General features: G+C 35.1%; 1 protein-coding gene across 7 annotated transcripts in view; it reads left to right on the top strand.

The window, feature by feature from the left end:
* The window catches only part of HFM1 (helicase for meiosis 1), a 93,012-nt gene that overhangs the window by 69,775 nt on the left and 516 nt on the right, over positions 1 to 22,721 (top strand). For 2 of the 7 annotated variants that reach the window (XM_086717524.1, XM_086717521.1), the window contains 8 exons: positions 1,057 to 1,137; positions 1,360 to 1,475; positions 3,627 to 3,706; positions 4,679 to 4,782; positions 10,952 to 11,197; positions 12,574 to 12,664; positions 18,348 to 18,459; positions 18,552 to 18,706. In XM_086717524.1, coding sequence (XP_086573650.1) covers positions 1,057 to 1,137; positions 1,360 to 1,475; positions 3,627 to 3,706; positions 4,679 to 4,782; positions 10,952 to 11,197; positions 12,574 to 12,664; positions 18,348 to 18,459; positions 18,552 to 18,706 — 985 coding nt within the window. Of the gene's footprint in view, positions 1 to 1,056; positions 1,138 to 1,359; positions 1,476 to 3,626; positions 3,707 to 4,678; positions 4,783 to 10,951; positions 11,198 to 12,573; positions 12,665 to 18,347; positions 18,460 to 18,551; positions 18,707 to 19,382; positions 19,982 to 22,721 lie in introns of those variants that run through there. The other 5 variants (XR_015254871.1, XM_086717523.1, XM_086717522.1 and 2 more) reach the window with 5 other exon arrangements.

Below are 22,721 nucleotides of genomic sequence, written 5' to 3'. Positions count from 1 at the left end.
AGTCACAGAATGGTCTTATCTGAGTATTGTTTATATTCTGCCAAAGTTGATTGTATTCAGTTGGGAGCACTATGTTCCAGCTGTCAGCTTGCAGTTTCATTACTTTATCACTACCCAATACATTGATCTGCTGGCCCTTAAGGCATCTAACCAGTTCCCTCTTGTGGTGAGTAGACTTATCCATGTAGTCCAGGATGCTATACAGATGTTATCGTTGTCCAGATATGTCATGTCTGAAAATGAGCAACAGCGTTGAAAATTAAGAGTAAAGGACCAAAAAATGATTGTAATGGTTTTCAAAATTCTTCACTATCTTCAACATTTCTAGTTAAGATGTGTGCTCCAGCAAAAATAAACTTATTTCTATTTCTACAGTATGTGGTTTGCCCTCTTTGGGTATTATGCCCTCTATGTGAACATGTTCCCCTGGTCCCCTTCTCATGTCCAGATCCTGTGTATCAATTCAGATGTCTGTCCCTTCCCCCATGTTACTAAGATCAAGAAAAAACCTACTTAAAATATTATGAAGAGTAAATTATGTATTTAGATATACTAGCTCAGTGGGTCAAGCAGGCAGCAATCTCTTTTCTTTATGAATTCATATAGCAAATTTCTTATACCCCTAAAACACTTATTTCAATGTTTATTAAATACGTATGGTTTCCTCCCTACTAGAAACTATCACTGATGCCATTAAAATGACATGACGTTTGCTTCTTTCCAGGTTCTTCTTAAGTGTAAGTATAAAGCAGCAGAGAAGTTTAAAAACTCCACCCTAATTCTTACCTCATTCAAGATAAGAGTTACTGATATTCTGTGGTATTTGGCTCTATTTATGTCAGGGAGGTTAAGAGAAGTTTATAGGTGGGTCGATGCTCCTTGCAAAAAGCTGGGATTGGGCAAATAGCCCAACAGGGACTAGCTGTTATCAGAAATACCATTTTAAAATATTAAACGGGTTAACACTTGAGGAAGTGTAAAATCATAATCTTTTTGTACTGTCTGAAAGGAAATAAATGCTAGTAAAAAGCAGGTTTTTTTCTTATATTAATTTAGGAATGACTGCTTGCAAAAAACCTGGGAACCGAGAATGTAATCATCACTGTAAAAATAAACATACATGTGGACATGACTGCTGTGAGTTCCATAAAAGATATTTATTTCAGGTTTTAAAAATTGAAAGGTCTTTGAATAGTAATAACAGCCTAATTATCTATGTATGATATTTATATTATGCAGTTTATAATTCAAATGATTTTCTTTCATGAAAAAAATTAGATTAGAAATTATAAAGAAATTTGGCTTTACATGAACACTACCTAAAGTTTAACCTAAAGGATCTAGAATTTCTTCTCATAGGTAAAACTGGAGTTGCACAAAAGTCAGTAATGAAAGAGTCAACAATCTCTTCATATTTATCTGATTTAAGAAACAGGAATGCTGTTTCATCACTTCCTCCAGTTAAACGTCTCAAGGTTAGTTTTAATAACATTTATCCCTTGCTCTGTAATTTAATATATATGAATATTCCTTTATATTCTTTCTGTATATCAATTAGGTAGGTATCTGCAGTGTACTTTAGTTACTTCAGGGCTGTATTTTCAAAATACTTCTTCTGAAGGAAAATATACTTCTTAACAATGAATCTGTAAATCTACTTTTGGGACACAGTTCTACATAGTCCCTTATTAGTCTTTTTGTTGTTGTTAACCAGCAATTGAAACTAGAGACACTTACCCTTTCCTGTGTTCTGTTTGTGTTGAAACTGGTGTGGAAAGTCTGAAGTTGATTTTGATTCATGTACTTGGATGAGTACTGAGCAAGAGCCTGCTTTCCAAGTCATGAAAGAATGGTAGCTTATACAATTGATAGGCTAGTCAGTAGCAGACTTATTCTGAGCCTGCATCATCATATCCAGGGCAAAATAATTGATCAGGCCACAGAAGAGAGGCAAGAAAATAGCAGAATGTCTGTTTCTTCTGTTTCTCTTCTCTTCTTTAACAAGAATGAAGATTTTAAGTCATGAGGCTTAAACAAGGGGAATATTAGGAAACAGGGAGTGACATGCATTTTGAAACAGCTACCACCTTCTCTGAGATAATTTTTTAGTAGCCCAAGCTTTTCCTCCCTCCCTTTCTCCCTCCCTTTCTTCCATCTTTCCTTCCTCTTTCCTTCTCCATTCCATATTATTCCTTCTTTCTCTCCATATTCATTTTTTTAAATTGATTTATTGTTTTTAGTAATATGTACATCTAGCATGGGGCTCAAATCCACAACCCTGAGATCAAGGGTCTCACACTCTTCCAACTAAGCCAGCCAAGTGCCCCCCTTCTGTATTCATTGAGCACCAAGAATATGCCAAGGACTGTTATAGATGCTAAGATACTGCTGTGAAAAAGACAGCTTTAGTCCCAATCCTCATAGAGCTTATAGCTGAGTAAAGGATATAGATAGCTAAATAGGCTTTTTCAATGTAGTGTGATGGATGATTCTATGACAGAAATTTAAGATAACTTGAATTTGGATAGAAAGTGTACTCATTCCACATTTGATAGGCCAGGAAGGGATTCCAAACAAACATGACTGAGACTTGAAGCCAAGTATGGAGAGGGAGGCACCATAGTGGTGGTGGAGAGGGATAAAAAAGTATTCCAGACAGAAAATGTGCAGTGGTCCAGAGCTAATAAAGTGCCAGAGGAGATCTTTTAAAACACTGAAGTTATACAGTACGTCTGGAGTTCAGTTACATGTTGGGGAGTGGAGAGATGAGGGTGAAAAGGCTGAAGAGGTAAGTAAGAGCTGGATAATGAAGGCCTTTTTGCTATTTTAAGGATTTGGACTTTATCCTGAAAGTATTGGGAAACCACTAAAGGGCTTAAAGCAGTGACATTACCAGAATTGCATTTTATAAATTCACTCCGGATGCAATGTAGAGAATGGATTAGAGGATGATAGGAAAGGAACATAAAGACTCATTAGATAGGTTTTGCAGTAATCTAGGCAAGATTGGCCTACTCTAATGTAATGGCAGTAGCAGTGGAGAGTAGTGGCTAGGTTTAAAATATTTCTCAGAGATAGAATCAACTACCCTGGTACTTAATTGCTTGTGAGGGGTGACGTAGAAGGATCAAGATGATGACCAGCTTTCTGGGTTGAGCAGCTAGGAACAAAGTGAGGCTTCACTAGGGTAGGAATTCCAAAGGAAAAACAAGTTTAGAGAAGTAGATATACATTAATTTCAATCTGGTAAATACTGAATTTAGAAACCTGCAAGATGTCTAGGTAAAGATGTTCCACAGACAGTTGAATATAACAGAAAACCAGGAGAAGGAGCTGAGTAGAAATACATATTTGAAAGTCATTCACATGTAGATGATAATTGAAGCCAGGGAAGTAAGTGAGGTGTTTGAAAATGTGTAGAGGGAGAAGAGAAGGCCTAGTAAAGAACCATGAAGAAATGCCTACGTTTAAGAAGTGCCTGAGAAGGAGATTTGATTTGAAAACTAGCCTGAATTTCTCATAATTCATTGATTTTGGGACTTTATGTACTGGCAGGAATTTTGCTGTTTGGCTTGTTAAAAAGTGTTGCTATGAAATTGATAGTTGAATTTTTTTTTCATTAATAGATGCAAATGAATAAATCTCAAAGTGTGGATCTTAAAGAATTTGGTTTTACTCCAAAACCTTCTCTTTCCAGCATATCAAGGTATAAATATAATGTTAATATCCAAGGTAGAATAGTCCTCATAAATTCTTTGCTTCTCCAAATAATCATGTGTTCAGAGAAAGGTGAACACTGGCTACATTCAAATCACAGTAATCATGTAGTTCCGTAATGAAGTAATGGCATCATAAGAGTTTGGTTATCTAAATTTATTTAGAACTCTGTAGTTATAGAATATTTTAACATTCATTGAATCATCTCTTTCGTGGGAAACTACCCATCCTATATGTCATGACCTCAGGCTTTTTCTGCCTTCTAAACTTAACAGGAGACAAAAGTATATTTTAGAAAGAGAAATCATGTTGCTGTACAAAGTCTAATCTTTTCCATTTAGGGGCCCACTCTATATTAATAACACTTCAGATTTATAAATAATTTACAATTTAAAAATTGCACATTGTGCATTATCTCTTTTGACCTTAACAACAACCTAGCTCATAAAATGAGGTATTTCTATCCCATCTTATAGATAAAATAACCGAAACTCATATTCCTGGTTTTAAGGAGAAGACCCTAGATGATAACTCAGCATTCTTTTCCTATATCATGATGCCTGGAAGGAATCGTATATGTCATTTCCCTTCCAGATAAGGGTATTCTATATTCAGGGATGACATTTAATATACTTAACAAACAGTACAGAACAGCCACTGACCAATCAGAACAGATGCCAACACTACTTCAAGATATCCTAGCTTTTGTTATCTAATTGAAAGTAGCATTAGCAATAGATTTTTAAGGCTATACACAGATAGCAGATATCTACATATTTGGGACATGTAAAGATGACTATCTTGCTTCCATTAAACACCTATTTTTTTTACCCTTTACTACCCAGGCTAATGCAGTCTATCATAAAAGTGTTGATTTTAATTTTAATTGTTGATCTAATTTTGATTTAAGTGTTGATTTAATTTTAATATTTAATATTTTTATGGCTTTATCTTTATAAAGGTCAGAGTGTTTAAATATACCTGAATTGTCTATAATGGAACAGAGGGATCAGCATGAAATCTGTGCAAAAGTTCAACAAGAACCATCTGAATATCAAGACAAAGGTAAATTACCATTGATACTGCCTTGAAAGAGAAAATTATTTATTATTACTTCAGAATGACAATGTTATTGAAAAACCAGCATCTGAAATTACTATGATTAACTTGGCAACATTTTTCTCTTGGGTTATTGGACCAGTTTCAAATTCTTAGGTCTGTTATTTCAGATGGTCTTGCTATATTTGTCACAGATTTTTAAAAAATCTCTGCCCTACATAGCATTGACTATTTTTATTTAAAGATAATATGAGGAAAAGCTGAGAAAATAAGGGATCTCAAGATACACAAAGTGTTAAAATGCTGAACTATTACTTTTATATGTCTTTAGAATTATTTAAAATAATTTTATGTTTATAAAATTAGTCCAGTTTTACAAAATATCTGTGTGACCTTGGGAAAATTATTTAACCCCTTTAGGTCTTAGTCTTATCTTTTAAATTAGGGGATTAAATTAGGTGTCCTTTAATATCTCTCCAGTTTCTAAACCTCTGATTCTTACAACTTCCATGATAATAAGAGAATATAGCTTGTATGTAGTCTAGATTTGCTTTTCATCTGTGTCAGTCATTAAATTCTTTTTCAACATTGGGATTGGTTTATCAATACTCTGGATCCTGATATTAATAGCATCCTTTGTCTGGGTCATGCCATTAATAGCTAGTCTGTTAAAATGTGTGAGAAATAATCCTGGCTATAGAGTTGTTTGTTTGAGTTGCTGTATATAGAAATGGTGAACTTGGGGTTTCCCACAAATAATTTCATGTGTGTGACCTTAGCATCTGTTGACACTCTTTCTTTCATGCTGTCACTTAATGCTTCCTCTGGCCATAATTTAAGATCTTAAGTAGGCAAGGGCTGGCGTACCAATCACCTCTTATGACATGGCAGTCATTAGGCCCAAATAAGAACAAGAAAAGTCCCCTAATCTCACTTAGAGTATCAGAGCATTTATCCAACTTCCTCAAAGCCTGAATATCATTACAACAGGGAGAGAAGGTATGAGATTGTCTACTCTTATTTTTATATCCCTTCAACCTATAGCCCTCTAACTTATTCCTTGTTCTGCTGCTCTGTTCCCTGCACTTCTGCTTACTTTAATTATCCCTCTTTACTTACGTATCCCTCTGTTTACTTTCATGCTGTCTTTACATGGTTTCCCTACTTTGATTTCTTTCCCACCCCCATTCCAAATCCAGTTTATATTATGATATTAAAGTCTCATTAGACATCATTGATAATTGTATCCCTGTTTTACTGAATGGGCCACTTTTTTTTTTTAATAGAAGAAGCTGTGTAGTATAGTACTTAAATTCACAGGATCTATAATAATCTGTCTAGTGGTGCCTAACTGAATCAGTTGGTAGAGTATGCGAGTCTTGATCTCAGGGTTTTGAGTTCGAGACCCACATTGGGCTTAGAAATTACTAAAAAATAAATGCTTAGAATAATCTGTCTTAGGTTCAAATTCTAGGTCTGCCATTTATTAGTTGTGTCACATTTCATAATATATCTAACCACTTTATCTCAATTCCCTCATCTGCTTATGTTTTAGGGATTTTACAATTAAATGAGATAATGTACAGAAAGCTCTTAGCTAGTATCTGGTACTGTTATTAATAGTAATTGAGTATATTCATTATTCCTTTCACAACTATTAGTTGTGCATGGCAAAACATACTTTATATGTATTCAAATATTGCTCTTGAGAATGTTTTAAGAAAAACATGCCAATTTTTGTCATCCTAATTCCAATTTCAAGAAAGGAAAAAGAAAAATGTCAGAAACTATATGAGAAAGCATGTTGAATCATAAAATTTAAATTGTAAGGGACCTTTGTGTAATTTTTCATTTTATAGTGAAAGAAACCAAGACTCTGAGAGATTAAATTACTTGCCTAAAATCACATATCTAATTAATGGCAGGACCAGAAATAGATTCTATATCTCTTGATTCCCAGTCCAATGCCATTTCTATAAAATGAAATTGACTTTTAGTTGTCAGTGGAGAATTGAAAATTGAATCTATATGAACTCTTTCAACTTTCCACTGTACAACTATATATTTCTCTATTTCTGCATCCATCCTTAACTCTGTCTTAAAAGAAGAATTATCTTTTATTCTATTCAAGGCTTATCTCTCTAGCTGTAGTTTTAATCTTTCCAATCCTGCCTCCCCTTAGGGAGGGCCTTAGGAGACCAGTATCCATTTCCTCTTTCCCATATTGTCCATCTCTCTTCCTTATTTCTTTCTCTTCAACATATAAATATGCTCATGTCTCTTCCTTCTTCAGCTCCCTGTTCTCATCTAGCTACTCCTGATCGTTTTGGTGGTAAGTGGCAGAAATGCTACTCAAAGTGACTTAATCACAAAAAAAGAAGACCACTCATGTAAACTTGTAAATCCAGACATGCATCTGGCTTTAATCTTGCTAGATCCAGGCACTATGATTTTAGTCATGCTTCTAGTTTTCTCTCAATCTTTTAGATATGCCTGTTACTACTTGGCTTTATTTTTTTCAATAGTCTTTCTCACATGACAGGTCACCCCTAACTCACATCTTCCCAGTTTAACAGACTTGGTAGAAAAACAGCCTTCCCCTTTTACCTTTGGTAAACCAGAGTTCATTCTAACTGGCCTCAGCTGAGTCTTGTATTTCTCTCTTGATCAATTCCTACAGCCTGGGGATTGGGTCATATGTTCCCCCGCTGTAGCCCTAGGGACCAGGGTACCATGAAAGACATCCTCACCAGGATCACATGGAATGGGTGGAGGCAGTTTCCCCAAAGGATGAAAAAGATACTCCTATTAAAAGAAGTGAAAAGGGGCACGTGGATGGCTCAGTTGGTTAAGCATCCAACTCTTGATTTTGGCTCAGGTTATGATCTTACAGCTTGTGAGTTTGAGTCCCATGTCAGGCTCTATGCTTACAGCCTGCACGGAGCCTGCTTGGGATTCTCTCTTACCCTCTCTCTCTCTGCCCCTTCTTGCATCTCTCTCAAAATAAATAAACTTAAAAAAAAATTTTTTTTTAAGGGAAAGCATGTCAGGCAGACAAAAAAACAGAATCACCAGTCTTTATATACTTTAATGTCTTGCTTTCCACATCAAAACAAAAATTCTTCAAAAGGCAATTTATACTCACTGTGCTCATTTCCTTACCTCCTAGTCACTTTTCATTCACTAAAATTTGGATTCTCCATCACTCCTTTGAAACTGGTTTCATTTAGACTATTTAGTGATCTTCTAAGTTCTGAATTCAGTGAACTCTTTTCAGTTTTTATTTTCTTTGACCTTTGTATTTGACACATTTGGTCTTTCCTTCCTTTTGGAAATCTCTCCTTTGGTTTTAATTAAGCCATTCTGCTTCTCCTACTACTTCTTGAATTGCTTGGGCTTTTCTTCCTTTTTATATTAGAAAAGTTTCTTTCTTGCTTCTTTATTCTTCTTGCTTTGTAAACTTTTCTTATTCACTGCCACTCAAGTCCATGTCTACAATTACTAACTATATTTAGATGATTTCTACATCTGCATCTGTATCTTTCTGTCTAGCCCCTGACCCATCTATACAATCACCTTCCTGGACATATCCACCTAAAAGTTAACATATCAGCCTCTGAACTCTTTCTGTCTTCTCTGTATCTCACACTGCTCCTTTTCTTTTCTCCTTAGGTTGGTGAATGAATTCTCTTCTAAGCTGCTAAAGGCAGAAAAAGAGTCATCCTAAGTATCTTACCTTACATGCAAGTAATCGCCATGTCCTATCTATTTTGTCTCCTAAACATCTCTCATAACTGTTCTTCTTCTCTCTCCCTTCTGCTGATACTCTAGCTTAGACATTCAATGTCTTTCCCATTGTAATATGTCTTACTTTTCTCTTTGCTTTCAGTCTCATTATCATTCCATCTGTAACTATTCTGAATGATCTAACAGGCATCTCCCATCACGTAAACCTCTTGCTAATATATCTTCAGTAGTTATCCATTGCCTATATGGAAAAAAAAAATGAATTCCTTAACATTGAAGTTAAGCATCAACATAATTTGGCACTTAAATGCTTGTGCGGTCTCAATGAGCCCTTTTCTTCTACTTTGTGCTCTAGAAATCCTGAAAACATAGTTTACCAAACATTCTCTGGTCTCCCATACTGCTGTGTCTTTCACATGTTGCTCTCCCCTCACAGAGTATCTTGCCTTCCCCTCTTGCCCATTTCTGCAGGCACCACTCTATCAAGCTCAAATTCCAACATTAACTTCTAAGCATTTTACCCTCTTAGAGGTGTCCCCTCTGACTTCGTTATAGGTTTAAGTCCTGTTTCCTTTGCATTCTCATTGCACTTTGTGCCTACTTCTATTTTTAGTATGTATTATATTGTGTATGTATATCAATGAATAGAAGTAGAAAAATGTGAACTGGAGTTGAAGAACAGTTGAGAGATAATATAAGATTTGGCTAGGTGAAGAAAAGTGTAGAGGATATTTAAAAGTGAAGGAAACTCAGTGCACTGGAGCAAACTTGTGCTGGCTTGTGAGAGATGATTATTCTTGGGAATCGTTTAGCCATTATTAAAAGTCTAATTATATAAAATTTCAATTAAATAAGTTATACTAAAAACAAAGACTGTATTCAGAACTAATATTCTACCATATATTACTGTTTTCTGTGTTCTTGAGATTATTTACCTCTATATTTGTATCTGTATGGTGGAAATACTATATTATGGGGTGCTACTATGCATTTCTTCTCAACTTTACTTTTAGAGATATTACATTGGAAGCTTGAAATTAATCATAATGGGAATATTTATACCATAGAAATCAGCAAACACTACAAATTAGGACTTGATTTATTGTTTTGTTTAGATTTATGAAAGTGATGGATAAAATGTTAATAGCGCAGATTAGAGGCACCTAGGTGGCTCAGTTGGTTGAGTGTCCACCTTTGGCTCAGCTCCTGATCTCATGGTACGTGAGTGTGAGCTCCACATTGGGCTCATTGCTGTCAGCGCAGAGCCCTCTTTGGATCCTCTGTCCCCCGCCCCCCCCACCCCTTTTCCACTCATGCTCTCTCAAAAATAAATAAACATTAAAAAAAATCATGCAGATTAAATTTAATAGTATGTTGTGTACATAGCTATTACATTGAGAATACCATGAAAAATTGAAGGAATATTGTAGTATTTGAAAACCATTGTCTAATTTAGCGAAGAAGTAGCCTAAGTCAGTGAATGAATGAGTAAAGTCCCAACCTCTGTCTTTGTTATTTTACTTTCATCTTAGTTACTAAAGTCAACAAGAATGTTAAATAGCATTTATGCGAGAACTGTATTCATTTGTTAATTGTAATGATAGGTTGGCTATAGATGTAAGAGTTTGGCAAAACTCAATGAAAACATTCAGTGAAAATCAGATATATGGAATTTATAATTATGCATGTTATATATTTTATTATTACTTGTAAATCATGTGCTACATATCTTTTACCTATAATAAATACATATAATAAACACATGTGTGTATATAAATGCATACATGTTTTGAGAAGCAATTTATTAAACATTTATTAGCACAATTACTTTGGAAAACTGCAAGAGTAAAGGCATTTATTCCCTACAACAATCTTATGAAAAAGGAACTTTTATAATTCCCATTTTGCAGAGGAGAAATTAGGCTCAGAGACTTTAAATTACTTGTCTAAGATTATACAATGAGAGAAGTGGAATTTTTCACCCAGGTAGTCTGGTTCTAAGCCCAGGCTATAAATAATAGATAACACTGAGGACTTTTTAGCAGGAGAAAATTAAGATCTATTTTGGATATATTTCATAACAATATTCAAAATTCACCTGTAGGGAAAAGAGCTGGGGGGAGGAATACCATTTTAGAAATTATTCATTTTTAGAGTATGGCTATTCTCATCTAGAAATTAATAGGGAAAATTAATTCTGTCTGGAAGAATCTATTGAAAATTCAGTTTAGTGCAACTATCAATATATGTACTACAGTAAATAGAATTGGTTGAAAACAATATTCAACAATATTGCTTGACCCAATACTTTTGAAAACTACTGTTCAAACCTCAGTTTAGTAGTTGAAAGATGTGTTTGATATATCAATAGAAACTGATGTTAATGGTTTAAAAAGTGCCTATACTCTTTTATACATGCACATGACAGATTTTTCTAGATGGAACTCTTCTACAACTTCAAATGAGAAAGCCCCTCAAACAGTACTGTTCAACAGACATCTTAATGCATCTGGAAACCAGAATTTGACAGATGCGGATAAAAGTAATTCTCCATTCTCAGAAGTTCCAAATGTGAACTTTGAATTGGGAGATGAAGTTTGGGATGATTTTGATGATGAGAACTTAATAGAAGTTACTGATTTTTCAGCCGGTACTGAGAAGACAAATACATCAGGTAAAATTGTATCTTAGCATGAAATAATTTCGTGAGAAATTCTTTGAATATTTTTCAGTTCAGTTTCTGGGACTCATTTTCTTTGTCTTTTTTATGCGCTTGCTTAACTAGCTTTGGTTTGTTGAGATTATGATATTTAGCGAAACTGAAAAAGTAACCCTTCCATAAATTGCATTTCCTCCTCTAAGGACAGAGGTCAAGGTTATTCCATGATAATGATGCAGCACATGAGCTTTTTCTATTCTATTGCTCCCCTATATTGTTAAAAACGCTATTCAAATTCAGATTATTTATTGAATTTTCCCTTATAAAACACACTATCCAGCTCTCAATTCTGTGATCACACATAATCTGCTAATGTTTGTGAAGGACAAAAAATACTCCATTTTTAAAAGTATTCATCTGTTAGCCAGGAAAATGAAAGACACCTTTTATTTTTAGCAGACATAACTGATTTTTTTTCAGGTATAAGTAAACAAAATTAGGAAAAAATTAATTTCTTCTGTATTGGATATTGTATTTAAATCATTTACAACCCCAAAATAATGGGACTGAATTTTCTGAATTACTGGCAGATTCACTCTATCTCACTAAAACAGAAAATGAAAATCTTGGTAAGTATATGAGAAGACAGCAAAATGGAGATACTGATGGCTGACGGAAGGAAATCAGTCCTTCAGAACTATAGTTGCCTCTTAATGTATCCCACCCCAGTGCTCTTTAAAAAAAAAATCTTCTTAAGGGAAGCAATTAGAAGTCAAAATATTATTGTTTTAGGGCTCTAAGAATTGCCTAAAGAGCTGTTATTCCTTCCAGAAGGAATAGGATTTGACCACGTTCACAAAATAGGTCAGGAGAATATATGATGTGGAGTTAGTAGGCACAATTTCCTGTATCACTGTACAACTACTGGTCCCTACCTCAAAATTAATAGTCATGTGTATTGCAATTTAAGAGGCAATTTGTACTGATTCTTTGAGGTAGCTTAATCCTGTGAGGGCATAGCTTTGACACTGGAAAAATCAGTCTCAATAAATGTCATGTATATAGCACTTTAAATGAACTTAGCTACATGCAGACCATTGAAAATATTGAATGAAATTCAAACTGATCATTTACATGAGTTAAGTAAGTAAGTAAAAGTGGTTTGGGACCTTTTAGTATAGTGACTAATAAGCTAACCCGTGTGTTTATAGTTTTACTCCCTTAGCTTTGCTCCCTTATTTCTCTATGCAAATTAAATGTGATTAGTGAGAAGTATTCATTCCTTCTTTAATCAGATCATATCTGTTGGAGACAGCCCTTGTAGAACTTCTGAAAAGATCCATTCTTCTGTTTCCTGACATTTTACTTCAAAATGTTATCTCTTTACATAGGATTTAGAAACACTTTGAGTTCAAGTATCCAGGGAAGTAAGCTATCCCTTCAAGAGTCAAAGAGCAAATTCCAAGGAGAAATGTCAAAAAGGCAAGTTTTGGAATTTTGGTTTGAAATACTTTACAAGTGTATATCCTCCTGACATATAATTGGAGAATGGGGATCAAATCATTAGATGTCAGAGAAGCTATAAGGTATTAGCTAACCTGAACCTTCTTACTCTTAGAGCTGTGTTTCTCAAAGATCTATTGACAGACCAACTACTTCAAAAGTATTGAAATATATTAAAAGTGCACATTCCTAAAAAAAAAAACAAAAAACAAAACAAAACACATTCCTGGGCCCCACACTAGACCTACTATATCATGATCTCTAGGGCTGGTGCGCAGGAATTTTCACTTCTCAAAAGACTTGAAAACTAAATAGTAGAAATTTGACAGGTAGAAAAGAGGAAGATAAGGCATTCCAGATAGAAGAAGCATGTGTGAAGGGATATGGCTTGAAAAAGCATCTCATGCTCAAGGGTCAATAAAGTGTTGTCTGTATGGTCACAGCATTGAGGCTGAGAGTGCTGAGGTCTGATTGTAAAGAGCCTCAAATGCCATAGTTAGATAACTTTACCATGTCCAGTAGGTCAGGGCTCACAAACTGAAACCACCTTCAAGATGTAGTGGGCCAAGGCCAATCACAGAGTGTCCCATCTAAAAGGCACAGCTGTAGAGATATCACAATTACAGATTTCAAGGTATACTACAAAGCTGGGGCACCTGGCTGGCTCAGTCTGTAGAGCATACAACTCTTGATCTTGGGTTTGTAAGTTTGAGCCCCACATTGGGTGTAGAGATTACTTAAAACTAAAATCTTAAATGGGGCACCTGGGTGGCTCAGTTGGTTAAGCGTCCGACTTTGGCCTGGGTCATGATCTCACACTCTGTGAGTTCGAGCCCCGCGTTGGGCTCTGTGCTGACAGCTCAGAGCCTGGAGCCTGCTTCATGTTCTGTGTTTCAATCTCTCTCTGCCCCTCCCCCACTCATGCTTGCTCTCTCTCTCTCTCTCTGTCTCTCAAAAATAAATACACATTAAAAAAAATTTTTAAATAATAAAATCTTAAAAAAAGATACACTACAAAAAATATTAATCAAAATGGTATGGTACTGGCAAAAAAATAGACACAACCACTTTTTTATACCATATACAAAATAAACTCAAAATGGATTAAAGCCCTAAGTATAAGACTTGAAACCATAAAACTCCTAAAAAAAATACACAGGCGATAATCTCTTTGACATCAATTTTAGCAATATATTTATGGATATATTTCCTCAGGCAAGGGAAACAAAAACAAAAATAAACTATTGGGACTAGGCCAAAATAAAAAGCTTTTGCACAGCAAAGGAAACCATGAGCAAAACAAAAAGGCAACCTACTAAATGGGAGAAGATATTTGCAAATAATATATCCAATAAGGGGCTAATATCCAAAATATATAAACACTTTTACAACTCACACCAAAAAACCAATTTGATTTAAAAAATGGGCAGAGGGCCTGAATAGACATTTTTCCAAAGAAGACATACAGATGGCTGACAGACGCATGGAAAGATGCTCAACATCACTAATTATCAGGAAAATGCAAATCAAAACCATGCGATATTACTTCACACCAGTTAGAATGGGTGATATCAAAAAGACAAGAAATAGTAAGTGAGGAGGTAGAGAAAAGGGAACTCTTGTGCACTGTTGTGGGAATATAAATTGGTGCAACTTCTGTGGAAAACAGTATGGAGGTTCCTCAAAAATTAGAAATACAACTATAGTAATACGACTGCTGGGTATTTACCCAGAGAAAAAAACACTAATTCAAAAAGAAAATGCACCCCTGTGTTTTTGCAGCAGCATTTACAATAGCCAACATATGGAAGCAGCCCAAGTTGTGGGTATCGATGAATGGCTAAAGAAGATAGGAGATATTTATATATTTGTATTTATAATATTACTCGTCCATAAAGAAGAATGAGATCTTTCCATTTCCAACAACATAGATGGACCAAGAGGGTGTTATGCTAAATGAAATAAGTCAGATCATGTGATTTCACTTAGATGTGAAATCTACAAAAACAAAGCAAATGAACAAACAAACACAAAAACAAGACTTTTAAATACAGAGAACAAACTGATGGTTGTGTGGTGGTGGATGACAAAACAGATAAAGGGGATTAAGATGTACAAGATTTCCACTGGTAAAATAAAGAAGTCACAGAGATGAAAAGTACAGCACAGGGAATATAGTCAATAATATTCTAATGACATTGTATGGTGACAGATGGTAATACACTTCTGTGGCGAGCACTGAGTAATGTATAAAACTGATGAATCAGTAAGTTATATGCCTGAATTTAATATAACATTGTATGTCAATTATATTTCAATAATAAAAAGTAAAATAAATAAATAAAAGGAGCAACCACTACTCAGGTCCAGCCAGTTGTTGCTGTGCAAGAAGTAAGTATCTAGTGTTGTCAAATATTCTGATTTTCAAAAAAAGCTAGGTATCTAAAATTCGGTGTGACATCTCCTGACTTAAATTTTGAAAACTAATTTTTAAAAATGTGATATAATCTATAGCAACCCCCACTCCAGGTATAGTCTAGTTTTTAGTCTCCATAGTAAGCAGTAGGAAGCCTTCCAAGATACTTACGCACAGGATAAACAATTTGATGAGACAAAATTATTTGTAGATGAGATATAGGTATATGATATATATAGAGAGATTGAATTGTAGAAGGTGGGACCATGAGAAGCATGGTGGCCAGCACAAAAGACAGGTTATGGTAAGGCCCAAACTAGAGCAGAGGTGATGGGAACTGAGAGGTAGTTAGATTTTTGAAACATTTCATAGATAGCACATACTACAGTAGTTGAGGAAGAGGGAAAAAAAATACATGGCAAGTGAGTACACAAAGATGTTAATCTGAGAATATAAGACACACAGACATTTGTAAAAGTAAATAGTAATTTTTAAAATGTTCAATTTTGGGGAACCTGGCTGACTCAGTCAGTAGAGCATGAGACTTGTGATCTTAGAGTTGTGAGTTCAAGTCCCACATTGGGTGTGGAGCCTACTTTAAAAAATTGTAAAAAGAAAAAAAAACTTCAACTTGAAGTATTTTTGCAGAAATGCGAAGTGCATCTGGATAGTGGACTTGGCTAGAAGTCATGGAGAGTAATTATAGCCACAGCCAAAACTTTCCCCAAAAGAAATACTGACAACTTTTTATTCAGGGTCTAATTTACTTAAGGATTATTTATTTCTCCTAGTTTAAAAAAATATGAAATTTGTGGTGTCTCTTGGTATTTTTGCTCTTATTTAGTCATTTTACTTATCAACATCATAGAATCATAGATTTCAGAGAATTCCAGAGCTGAAGTGTGCTTAATTTAAGCATCATTTAGTTTCTCCACTGCAAGATACTTGAATCACCATCCAACGTCATTGCCATAGGTATTCATGACATCTCTACTAAAACAGCTCTAGTGACCAGGAGCTCATTCACTTCAACATGCCTGATCCATGTTTGGATCTCTCAGACCATTCAATAGCTTTCAAGAATATTTGTCTAAAATTTGTCTTCTTACTATTTCCATTCATTGGTTGTAACTCTGAGTCATACAAAATAAATGGATTAGAAGCATCAAAGTAGAACAAAGCTGTGGGTGTAGAAAAGCAAAAAATAGGTAGAAAGTAGGAAGATAACAAAGCACATAGACAGTTTGGTGAGCCATACTTTTAGAAGCTATAAATAATTTGGGGAGAGTTTAAAAGTGATGAACAGAAAATAAGTGGATTTAAAAGGGAATCCTTATCAAGTAGCCTCTAAAGAAAAAATTGTGCCATAAGTTGGAACTAGAAAGAAGGCCTGTGGGACCTGAAGATTTGGGGTGGGAAGGAATCATGCTTTTCCTTTTGTACCCTTTTTGACTATTTTAATTCCTTGCTTTTTTTTTTTTTTTTTTTTTTTTAATTTTTTTTTTTTTTTCAACGTTTATTTATTTTGGGGACAGAGAGAGACAGAGCATGAACGGGGGAGGGGCAGAGAGAGGGAGACACAGAATCGGAAACAGGCTCCAGGCTCTCAGCCATCAGCCCAGAGCCCGACGCGGGGCTCGAACTCACGGACCGCGAGATCGTGACCTGGCTGAAGTCGGACGCTTAACCGACTGCGCCACCCAGGCGCCCCTAATTCCTTGCTTTTGATCAAAAACAAAAAGATTCAATCCTATCAATACATGTACTTCTCTACTATCTGTATCCATTGCTTATTACTCCTTTTTTTTTTCTTTATATGAAATTTATTGTCAAATTGGTTTCCATACAACACCTGGTGCTCATCCCAACAGGTGCCCTTCTCAATACCCATTACCCACCCTCCCCTCCCTCCCACCCCCCATCAACCCTCAGTTTGTTCTCAGTTTTTAAGAGTCTCTTATGTTTTGGCTCTCTCCCTCTCTCTCTCTCTCTCTCTCTCTCTTTTTTTGGTGGGAATGCAAACTGGTGTTTATTACTGTTTACATGACTATCATATTTTAGCCTTTGAGTGTCATCTTAAATTGTCACCTCCTCAGACATGCATTCATGACTACCTTTTTATTTTTTTTAAATTTTTTTTTTCAACATTTATTTATTTTTGGGACAGAGAGAGACAGAGCATGAACGGGGGAGGGGCAGAGAGAGAGGGAGACACAGAATCGGAAACAGGCTCCAGGCTCTGAGCCATCAGCCCAGAGCCTGACGCGGGGCTCGAACTCACGGACCGTGAGATCGTGACCTGGCTGAAGTCGGACGCTCAACCGACTGCGCCACCCAGGCGCCCCATGACTACCTTTTTAAAGTGGGTTTATGTCTTCATACTTTTTCTTGTAATATTACTCAATTAATTTCCTTCATATAACTTCAGGATCTATAATTATGTGTATTTATTGTTTACTCATTGTCTGCTCCTCTACTAGATGATAACTCCCTCAGGATTTGTTTACCTCTTCATACCTAGCTCCTAGTACAATATCTAGCATAAGGTAGTGAATAATAAATGTTTTTTAATGAATAAATTTAATACAGAAGATTGAAGGTGAATCCTAGTGTAGTTTTAGATTGGAAGATAAATAAAGGTGTCTATCTACAGTGAGACCAGAGCAGGGAAAGGAGACGAAAAGTTGAGCCAAGTGAGATTTAGAAAAGATTTACAGACTGCTAGGTAATAAAAAATTAAGCATGAGACCCAATTTTAAGGAAAATTAATGATTACTTCTGTAGCCTTTTAAAAATAGTATTTTTATCTAATTTGAAATATATATAGATTGGGGGACACCTAGATGGCTCAGTCAGTTAAGCGTCCAACTCTTGATTTCTGCTCAGGTCATGATTTCACAGTCGTGAGATCAAGCCTTCCATCCAGCCCTGCCCTGAGCATGGAACCTGCTTAAGATTCTCTCTCTCCCTCTCCCTCTGCACCTCCCCTGCTTGTGCTCACACTCTTCCTCTTTCTCAAAAAAAAAACCAAAATAAATTTAAAAAAATATGTATAAAGTGGTATTTTGTCTAAAGGAAAGGAGATAACACCAGATTTTCCATGAGTCTAAGAAACAGCATCTTTTTTTTTTTGTAATAAATTTGACAGACTATAATCATCTTCCCCAGAGAATCACTATTGATCTAATTAAGATGGTTTGTTTCTCTTATTCCCATATTTTACAAATAATTAATTTTGATTTTTAGTGTTGTTTCATCACATGAGAAGCCAGATATTTATTTATCAGATTCTCCTGTGTTCAAGTTTGATGCATCCTCCATGACAAAATTGCCTCCACAAGCTGGAAATGCAGATATTGTAAGAAGCACTTCACTGTTTTTCTTTTAAATTCTGCCTGAAGAGTTAAACTTTTCAGTGATTGCTTTTTTTCTGTTTTCCTCAAAATATAGGTCTGTTTACAAGAAAGAAAACAGCAGAGTCTGTCACCAGAGATTGAAAAGCTGTGCTTTACTCACTCTAAAAAAATACCAAATTCTTCACATTTTATTGAGAAAGTGGATTTCTTTATTAGCAACAATGAATGTAAAAAGGAAATTGATTTCAGGTAAGAATTCTTTAAAGTCTTTCAAGACTATACCAATAAAAACTTTCTGTGAAGAAATTCAGCATTCCTTTTTCCTTGATTTATTTTAAAAATAACCTAAACATTTTATTTACTTAAAGACATTGAAAAGTTATACCCCTGGTGACCTAAACCCTTAAGACAATTCATAATTTTAAGTATGTCAGTTTTTGAGAATATATGTTTGATACTTTTAATTAAAATATATTTTGTTGCTAAACTTTTTTTTTAAGGATTTGAACACAACATGTTGATAATGTAAAGTGTAAAATTACTAAAATCCAAATGAGATTTGCTAGTTTTTCAAAAGTTCAAGTTGTATTTTAGCCATGGAGCTTTTTCACAATTGTACAGGTTCGATGAAAAGTCATATTAAGTCAAATTAGTGCCCCCATGACTGGTCACTTCTATGGCTAACTATAGCAATTTCTCTATCTCTCTTTAATAGTCAAGGTTTACAGACTTGTTCACATATTGATTAAATATTACTTTTTTAAATGCTTAAAGAAATACCTAAGATGTTTGATCCCTACTTCTCACAGTTTATGAAATCTGATTTACCCCCAACAGACTTCTTAAAGTTATGCATATTGAAGTTCATTTGATGTATTACCTCTCAGCAATCTATATATATTTCTATATTTGCTTTTCCCCCCAGTAGGTATCATCCCGATGATGAAGCTGAGGAAATAAAGTCTTTTCTGGGAATATTTGATGGTATTTTCTAAAACAAACCAAAAAATTTTATCTTATATTAATAAGACAAAATATAAAGACATCCAGTTATAAAGCAAGCATTTTATTTTTTAAAGGTAGTTCATAATTGTTCAATTTTTTTTTCTCTTGGATATGATCAGTTCTGTTGACTGATTTGCAACAAAATATTTGGACAGATTCATTTTCCTATTGTAACTTCATGAAAAGCATTCTCACAGTGGGTTTGTTTCAGTAAGCTGAAAATTAAGTTGCTCTTAGCAATTATTTGGTTATTAAATACATCTTGATTGGATTTTGACAGGAACTAATTAAAAAATTGTTCTTCAAAAACAAAAAACAAAAAAAAATTATTCTTAATTTTCTCAACAAGAAGAAAGGTATTCTATGAAAAGAAATGATGCTAGGTTACCGAATCTGTTTATTGTATGGATTATTCACCAATACTGTTTTGTTTTACTAAAGATTTTTAAGAATCTGTGGCTGTCTGAACCTGTTGTTATATAACTTCAAATAATAATAAATGAAACATTAATCAACATAGATTGTTTTCCTTTAGCTTGTTTTCCAGTATGGTGAATCCTAAAACTTTGTTACGTTGACCTTTAGCAAACACTATTTCATGTAATTTTCCCATGAATTTTCTCTCAAATTTATTGATATTTATTGATAAGTAGTGTATAGGCAGTCTAAGAAGTGTTTATTATTCTGTTTATTTATAGATACAGGTGAAGTTGAAGCCCACTTAAGAAATTTTAGGAATTTAGGGGCATCTGAGTGGTTTAGTTGGTTAAGTGTCCGACTCTTGATTTCAGCTCAAATCATGACCTCACAGTTAATGAGTTCAAGCTCTACATTGTGCTCTGCACTGACAGCGCAGAACCTGCTTAGGATTCCCTCTCTCTCTCTCTCTCTCTGCCCCTCCCCCTCTCAAGCTCGCTCACTCTCACTCTCAAAATAAATAAATAAATAAATAAATAAATAAAAGAAATTTTAGAAATTTTTCTTTAAGCATAAAAGCCTTAGAGATGAGAAAAGTAGAGAAGAGAAACTTCCAGATGAGATTGTTGTTATTATCATTGGTAAACATTTATGAGGCATCGTATATTAAGCATAGAGAAAAAGCTTAAAACAAAACTAAGAAGCTTTATTACCATGTTGAAAAATAAGAGCAACCAGTTCCTTTATTTTAGTCATCTTTACAATTGGCATGTTTCTGCATCTGAATCAATCATGCTACAACCTTTAAAGGTTATTAAACACCATTAAAATGAAAAATTGGTGCACTGCAATCTGCTCATCTTGCATACATAGACTATGACACTAAAGAAATAGCAATTTAATTCAACGAGACTTATTATGATCTGCTAAGCAAAAGCACTCTGCTTGATACTGCAAAGGAAGCAAATGATGAAAATACTGTTTTTGCTCTCATGGAGCCTACTTTACATTCTGGGAGAGAAACTAAGACATATAGTAATGCAATAAAATACAGAATACATTAGAGAAGTGGTTCTCAAGCTTCAGGGTACATTGCAGTCATCTAGAGGGCTTGTTTGGAAACAATGCAGGGAACCATACGCAGAGTTTCTGACTCAGTAAGTCTGGGCTGGGACCTGAGAATGTGCATTTCTAACAAATGCCCAAATAAATGCTGATGTTGCTGGTCCAAGGATTGCACCTTGAGAAACACTGCAATAGAGGTTTAAAGAGCTCTGGGAGTTCATAGGAGAGAGAACATAATCCTGACCATAGAGTCGGGGAAGCCTTTATACAGGAGTTAAATTTTTTTTTTATTTTTTTAATGTTTATTTATTGTTGACAGAGAGAGAGACAGAGCATGAGCAGGGGAGGGGCAGAGAGAGAGGGAGACACAGAATCTGAAGCAGGCTCCAGGCTCTGAACTGTCAGCACAGAGCCTGACATGGGGCTCGAACTCACAGACCGTGAGATCATAACCTGAGCCGAAGTCGGACGCTCAACCGACTGAGCCACTCAGGCGCCCCTATACAGGAGTTAAAATTTGAGCTGAGCTTTAAAAGATGAAAATGATCTTGATGAACAAACACATGAGAGAAAAACATTCTGGCAGAGGAAACAGCTTGAGCAAAGCTCCTAGGGAGGAAAATATCTATTTGGGGAATAATGAATAGATAATATTAAACATAGGTTAGTGTTGTAGGAGGTGTTTGAAATGTATCTTAAGGCCAGACTGTGGAGGACTTTAAATGCTAAGAAACCTGAGCTTTATTCAGCAGACAAATGTTTCCCAAACTTGCCTGATCATAAGAAACATATGGATAATATATTAAATATAAAAATTCCTAGACCTTACCTGTTTCAGAATCGCCAGGTGAAAGGGACTGGAAATTCTATAGTTTTAACAAGACTTCAGGTTGTTCTTTATTATCAAGCCAATTTTGGAAACACATGGGTAGGTTCACTTCATAAGTAAAACAAATGGCAAATTAACAGCTTTATCATAGACATGCCTTATTTTGTGCAAGTGTTTACCTGGAAAGTTAAGTGTAGTAGTTCTTAAGAAGTAGACTGATCTCTTAAAGGAGTCTAGTCACTGGGTATTCTTTCCATGAGTGAATAACCCTACGGTTTCCATTTTGTAACATAAGGTTTAAATATATTTCAATGAACCACACAACAGAGCTTTACACAAAAATCTTTGTTGGATTCAATTTTTTCATCTTTTGTTTTTTTTTTTCAGTTAAAAAAGTCCTTAACAGGCTGTATTTTTCTCACAGTGTTGGCATAATGGCTCCTACCTCATAGGTATGAAACAAGAATTTAATAAGCCACTGTGTAGGACGCTCTTAGTTTAGGGACTGATGCATAATATGTTCTTAGTAAGTGGTAGTTGTTCATACTTAAAAAATATCCTTAGCAGTACTTTATTTTATCATTATTATTTTTCAAAGTTTATTTATTTTTGAAGGAGAGAGAGTGCAAGTGGGCCAAGGGCAGAAAGAGAGGGAAACACAGAATCCAAAGCAGGCTCCAGGCTCTGAGCTGTCAGCACAGAGCCTGAAGCAGCCCACAAGCTGTGAGACCATGACCTGAGCCAAAGTCGGACACTTAACTGACTGAGCCACCCAGGTGCCCCCTACTGAGCAGTACTTTAAATAGCCCATGGGGAACGGGTGAAATAATACAAACAGACTGTCCCCACCTTCTGTTTGGACTCATAGTTTTTTAACTTTATGATGGTGTGAAAATGATATGCATTCAATAGAAACCATACTTGGTCTGTGAATTTTGATCTTTTCCC

The sequence above is a fragment of the Puma concolor genome, chromosome C1, assembly GCF_028749965.1.
Source record: "Puma concolor isolate L17-30 chromosome C1, mPumCon1.1.hap2, whole genome shotgun sequence".
Classification (NCBI taxonomy): Eukaryota; Metazoa; Chordata; class Mammalia; order Carnivora; family Felidae; genus Puma; species Puma concolor.
The sequence above is the reverse complement of the archived record's forward strand: the minus strand, read 5'-3'. Positions and strand labels throughout refer to the sequence as shown.